The sequence below is a fragment of the Megalobrama amblycephala genome, linkage group LG5 (genome assembly GCF_018812025.1).
Source record: "Megalobrama amblycephala isolate DHTTF-2021 linkage group LG5, ASM1881202v1, whole genome shotgun sequence".
NCBI classification, from domain to species: Eukaryota; Metazoa; Chordata; class Actinopteri; order Cypriniformes; family Xenocyprididae; genus Megalobrama; species Megalobrama amblycephala.
In genome coordinates this window covers 35,937,209-35,943,639 of record NC_063048.1, presented here as the reverse complement: position 1 = coordinate 35,943,639, position 6,431 = coordinate 35,937,209, and the positions used below count along the sequence as shown (strand labels likewise).

Below are 6,431 nucleotides of genomic sequence, written 5' to 3'. Positions count from 1 at the left end.
TGTCTGTCTGACTTTCTGTCTGTCTGTCTGTCTGTCTGTCTGTCCGTCTGTCTGTCTGTCCATCCTTCTATCTGTCTGTGTCTGTCTGTCTGACTTTCTGTCTGTCCGTCCGTCCATCTGTCTGTCTGTGTCTGTCTGTCTGTCTGTCTGTCTGTCTGTCCGTCCGTCCATCTGTCTGTCCATCCTTCTATCTGTCTGTCTGTCTGTCTGTCTGTCTGTCTGTCTGTCTGACTTTGTCTGTCTGTCCGTCCATCCGTCTGTCTGACTGTCCGTCTGTCTGTCTGTCTGTCCGTCTGTTTGTCCATCCGTCTGTCTGTCTGTCTGACTTTCTGTCTGTCCGTCCGTCTGTCTATCTGTCCATCCATCTCTCTCCGTCTGTCTGTCTGTCTGTCCGTCCGTCCGTCCGTCCGTCTGTCTGTCTGTCTGACTTTTTGTCTATCCATCTGTCCATCTGTCTGTCTGTCCATCCGTCTATCTGTCTCTGACTTTCTGTCTGTCCGTCCGTCCGTCTATCTGTCCATCCTTCTATCTGTCTGTCTGTCTGTCCGTCTGTCTGTCCATCCTTCTATCTGTCTGTCTGTCTGTCTGTCTGACTTTGTCTGTCTGTCCGTCCATCCTTCTATCTGTCTGTGTGTGTGTGTGTGTCTGTCTGTCTGTCCGTCCGTCCATCTGTCTGTTTGTTTGTCCTTCTGTCTGTCTGACTTTCTGTCTGTCTATCTGTCCGTCTGTCTGTCTGTCCATCCTTCTATCTGTCTGTCTGTCTGTCTGACTTTGTCTGTCTGTCCGTCCATCCGTCTGACTGTCTGTCTGTCTGTCTGTCTGTCCGTCTGTCTGTCTATCCGTCTGTCTGACTTTCTGTCTGTTTGTCCATCCGTCTGTCTGTCTGTCTGACTTTCTGTCTGTCCGTCCGTCTGTCTATCTGTCCATCCATCTCTCTCCATCTGTCTGTCTGTCTGTCTGTCCGTCCGTCCGTCTGTCTGTCTGTGTCTATCTGTCTGTCTGACTTTCTGTCTGTCTGACTTTGTTTATCCATCTGTCTGTCTGTCCATCCGTCTATCTGTCTGTCTGACTTTCTGTCTGTCCGTCCGTCTGTCTATCTGTCCATCCATCTCTCTCCATCTGTCTGTCTGTCCATCCGTCTATCTGTCTGTCTGTCTGTCCGTCCGTCTGACTGTCTGTCTGTCTGTCTGTCCGTCTGTCTGTCTATCCGTCTGTCTGACTTTCTGTCTGTTTGTCCATCCGTCTGTCTGTCTGTCTGACTTTCTGTCTGTCCGTCCGTCTGTCTATCTGTCCATCCATCTCTCTCCATCTGTCTGTCTGTCCATCCGTCTATCTGTCTGTCTGTCTGTCCGTCCGTCCGTCCGTCCGTCCGTCTGTCTGTCTGTGTCTATCTGTCTGTCTGACTTTCTGTCTGTCTGACTTTTTGTTTATCCATCTGTCCATCTGTCTGTCTGTCCATCCGTCTATCTGTCTGTCTGTGTCTGTCTGTCCATCCGTCCGTCCGTCTGTCTGTCCATCCATCTCTCTCCATCTGTCTGTCTGTGTCTGTCTGTCTGACTTTCTTTCTGTCTGTCCATCTGTCTGTTTGTTTGTCCTTCTGTCCGTCCTTCCGTCTGTCTGACTTTTTGTCTGTCTGTCTGTTTGTCCATCCGTCTATCTGTCTGTCTGACTTTCTGTCTGTCTGTCTGTCTGACTTTTTGTCTATCCGTCTGTCCATCCGTCTGTTTGTCTGAATCTGTCTGTCTGTCTGTCCGTCCGTCCGCCTCTCTCCATCTGTCTGTCTATCCGTCTGTCTGTCTGTCTGTCTGTATCTATCTGTCTATCTCTCTGTCTGTTCAGATGATTGTGGTCACACATTCAGATGTTGTTTCTTCTCCTCTCAGACTAAGTGTTTCATCTGTGGCATCGGTAATGACTATTTCGACACGACTCCTCACGGCTTTGAGACTCACACTTTACAAGAGCACAACCTCGCCAACTACCTGTGAGTGTCACATGTTCATCTCACTAAAGTTCATTCATGATCATTTTAAACCCCAGAATGTGACCAACAAAATAAGAGAGTAATACTTAACATTTTATTTTAGTATTATCTATATACTACTAGAGTTTTTATTAATATTTATATTGGGGGGGGGGGGGGTTCAGCTTTAATTCAATTGTCTTTTAATAGGTTTAGTTTTAGTTCACTCTAATTCTGTTCTGATGTTTCAGGTTTTTCTTGATGTACCTGATCAACAAGGATGAAACGGAGCACACGGGTCAGGTACGTTCTGTCCTCAGATGATGATGATGATGATGATGATGATGAGCTTCACTGAATGTAGAAGAGCAGGAAGAGCTTTACTGACACACTGCAGTAATTCAGTATGCAAAATAATAATATTTTTATTACGCACCTTTACTATACTCAAAGTGCTACCAATAATGCATAAATACATTTAAAAACTACAAATTAAAAGCATCATTTAAAAAGAATTAGGCCTATAAATATATTGCATATAAATATTGCTTTGAGAATTGGTTAAACATTTCAATAAAACCTGAGAGCAATGTCACACATGTTTGTCATGTGACGTTTGAGGCGTTAGTTCAGCAGCTGTGGATGTTGTTGGTGTGTCCGCAGGAGTCGTACGTGTGGAAGATGTATCAGGAGAGATGCTGGGATTTCTTTCCCGCCGGCGACTGCTTCCGGAAGCAGTATGAAGACCAGCTGGGCTAGATCACACCAGGACCTGCGTTACCTCCAGAAACGGTGCCAATTCAATGGAGACTCTTTCTGTCTGGACGTTTGCTTTGGATTCAAACGTTTGTTTTACTGTTTTTCGGTCAAAAAAAGCTCAACACGTTGCCTTCTTCGACCCCAAAACCATTGCACAACGTTTTTCCATCTTTTTTGAGAAACTCTGGGGTTTCCGGACAACGTCTCCACCCGTATATGCACAAGAATCCTACTTCAGCGTTTGGAGAGCATGATGCCAAAAGCGCGTTGGACGTTCATCCTCTGGTCCCCTTTCCTGCTTGCCGAGACGAGACGATGAGATGCCTAATAAAACCTTCGTGAAGTGCCTTACCTCCATTACATCTGAGCTATGCAAGATGTGCGTTTCCTCCTGATGTGGGTCAAAGGTCGGCGTGTGGAGGTTTGCGGGCTGCTGTTGTCATGTTCCCGTCTCCTGATTCAGATGGAAATGCTCTTGTTTGGCTGTTTGTATGTTGTAGCTTTGCTGAATTGTGCATTTCTTTTGAAGGACAAATAAAGATATTGATGCAATAATCTCTTCTGTTGAAGCACATGCTCATTTCTGCTCGTTTGCCCTCATGTTGAGATCATGTGACCAGCGGCGTCTTGCATTTGACCAGGTTAATAAAGCAAACTCTTCTGAAGTCGTGTACAGGTCGACTCTGACGTCACATAAACTCCAGCGCAGGAATTCACAAGTTAATACTTCAGTCAGTTCAACACATTCACATGTTCATGGTTCTCTAAAATCAGGCAATAGTCACATGACGTGCAGCTAAACAAACAAAAAAATATATATTTTTTTTTAATTTTAATATTTATTTTAATCGTATATTTTTTGTTTAAATATGTTTGTATTTTATATTATTTATTTAAATTTTACATTTTTTGGGGATTTATTTTAAGTGTTTATTTTTTGTTTTTATTTTCGATTTACATTTTTAGGGTTTGTTTTTTTTGTTTTTTTTACTATTATTTTTTTATGATTAAATTTTTTGTGTGTTGTATTTTCTTTTTAACAATGTTTTATTTTTATGATTTAATTCGTTTTTAGTAAGTGTTTTGTTTGTTGTTTTAATTGTAAAAATAATTTTAATCATATTTTTAGTCTAAATATGTTTGTATTTTCTGTTTTGTTTAATTTTACTGTTTGTTATTTATGTTAATTTTACATTTGTCTTGATTTACTTTATTTTATTTTTTTATTTTTATTTTATTTTAAAATTAATTATTTTTACATTTTATGATTTAATTCATTTTCAGTAAGTGTTTTATTACGGTTTTTATTTTCGAATTACATTTTTTAATTAATTTTGGAACTTAATTTAAATATTTTTTGTATTTTCTTTTTTATTTAAAATTTTTTTCTTAAGCTTTTATTTTTAAGATTTAATACATTTTTAGTGATTTTATATTTTGATTGTTTTAATTTTAAAATTTATTTTAATAATATATTTTTGTTTAAATATGTTTGCATTTCATAATATTCATTTTAATTTTAATTTTTTTGTGATTTTTAATTTTTAGTAAATTAAATTTTCATTGTTTTTATTTTAAAATTAATTTTTAATGTTTCATGATTTAATTCCTTTTTGATAAGAATTTTAATTTGATAATATTATTTTCAATTTACATTTTTAGGAGTTATTTTTTAGCTTTTGTCTTGTTTTTTTGTTTGTTTGTTGTTTACTATTTTTCCATGTTTATTTTATGGTTGAATTATTTTGTATTTTATTTTTATTTAATTATTTAAGTTCATATTTTTAGATTTTAAGTTTTTTATTTTGATTAAGTATTTGTGTTCTAATTTTCCAATTGTATATTTTTATATATATATACAGGGCTTGACATTAACTTTTTTGCTCACCAGCCACTGTGGCTAGTTGTTTTTCAAAGTTACTAGCCACTCAGCATTTTAACTGGCCAAAATTTTGATGTTGGTAAATTACATTTTATATGATTAAAGTTGACTTTGTTATGCTTAAATTACTTTATTTTGAGTCATTTTACTTGATTTAGAAGATGTAAAACCCTTTCAAACTTTTAAATGCAAACCCAAATCAAGACTACATTGTATATCAGCTGGTATGTACAGGTGGGCAAGAGGTGGACAATATGAGCATGGGCTAATATGAGATAAGTTATTTGTGTTAGGCTATATAAAAGAACAAAGAAGCAAATTAAAAAAACAATAGTAAATTAAAAATAATCTTTTTTTCAGATACAGTAGGTTTATTTAACATATAATCTACATTTAATTAACATCTTTTGTTGTTTGATTAATATTAATGACAGACAGATAGGCCTATTTAATTGGGCTGCTGAATGCATGGACGTAACTGACGCATATCCAGTTATTACCCACCTGTTTACGTCCACTTAAGCCATAACCGACTGTATTCACACGAGATACTCCACACAATGGACATTTAGACATGTGTGCATGTGTATTTGACTATTCAGGCGCAAGGAGAACTGATATCGCGCGCGCGACAGAGAGGGCGCACGCGAGAGAGCGCTTCTGTTTTGTGTCATTCAGCGCAATTCCGCCTATCCCTGCTTCACTAACTGCACGTAAATAACGAATTGTGTGATTGGATTGTAATTTTGTGCTACGACGATCTTCGACGATCATTTGGCTGTAAACTGAAATTATATTCAACCCGCCAAAGTGGCTAGTGGGAGTGGCTGTCTTACCCGCCACAGCTGAAATCTACCCGCATTTGGCGGGTTGGCGGGTGTTAATGTCAAGCCCTGTATATATATATTAGCATTTTACAGTTTTCTTTGTGGTTCTCTGTGGCATATAAAACATTTATTTTTTTCATTGTTAATGCATATATCTGCTGCATCTGTTGAGCATGTAGATGTTTATTGATTGAACGGCACAGGTCAGCTATTATAGTGTTTCTTTAAGCTCTATAAATAAATGCATTGAGCTCAGAGCTGCAGACGTGAACCAGAAGCCTTTTAGACACAGACGTCTCATCGTTGAGCGATGTTTCTTAAAGGTCTCACGTCACACGAGGCCAAATTGAGCAGTTTGCTAATCACAGGCCTGCTGAAATGTCACATCGGCGCTGATGGGAGCGTCAGCTGCTCTGTGCTGAGAGGAGGACGTCTGAAGGAAGCGTGTCGCCGAACACTCCTCGCGCTGCGGGGCCGCCGGCCCTCGTAAACAACAACACTTCCCTATACGTGTCAGTGCAAGGTCACACGACACTACATTCATGGATCAGATCAGATATAAAGACAGCTGACAGAGAATAGTAAATGTGTGGAAGCTTGTTTCCACCACTGAATAAAAAATTAAAAAAGGTAATTGAGATTTTTACAATTCTGACTTTTTTTCTCGCAATTGCGTGATATAAACATTTCACAATTCTGAGAAAAGAAGTCAGAATTGTGAGCAGTCACAGTTATCTTTTATGTTGTTTTATTCCGTGGCGGAAACAAGATTCCATATAAATGTGTTTTTTATGTTGTTTTTTGTCTTTTAGTCCCGTCTGTTGCTGATCATCACAGAACAAGTGAAAATCGTGGAATGTCAGTAAATGTCATCATAGTTCTAATCAGCTTTTAAAGGGAAGAGAAACACTTGTCATGTGGCTGTTGTATGACAGTGTTTTGGTGTAAATTCATCTGTTGTTTGCTTGAATCTAGTCGAGGAGAAATGGACGGGTTGTGT

General features: G+C 38.6%; 1 protein-coding gene across 7 annotated transcripts in view; it reads left to right on the top strand.

Annotated features, from left to right (window-relative positions):
* LOC125269224 (ryanodine receptor 3) overlaps window positions 1-3,279 on the top strand; it is a 152,716-nt gene extending 149,437 nt beyond the window's left edge. For all 7 annotated transcript variants that reach the window (XM_048192088.1, XM_048192094.1, XM_048192092.1 and 4 more), the window contains 3 exons: window positions 1,884-1,984; window positions 2,215-2,266; window positions 2,627-3,279. In XM_048192088.1, coding sequence (XP_048048045.1) covers window positions 1,884-1,984; window positions 2,215-2,266; window positions 2,627-2,722 — 249 coding nt within the window. In that variant the 3' untranslated portion in view covers window positions 2,723-3,279. The remainder of the gene's footprint in view (window positions 1-1,883; window positions 1,985-2,214; window positions 2,267-2,626) is intronic.
* The last annotated feature ends 3,152 nt before the right edge of the window (window positions 3,280-6,431 follow it).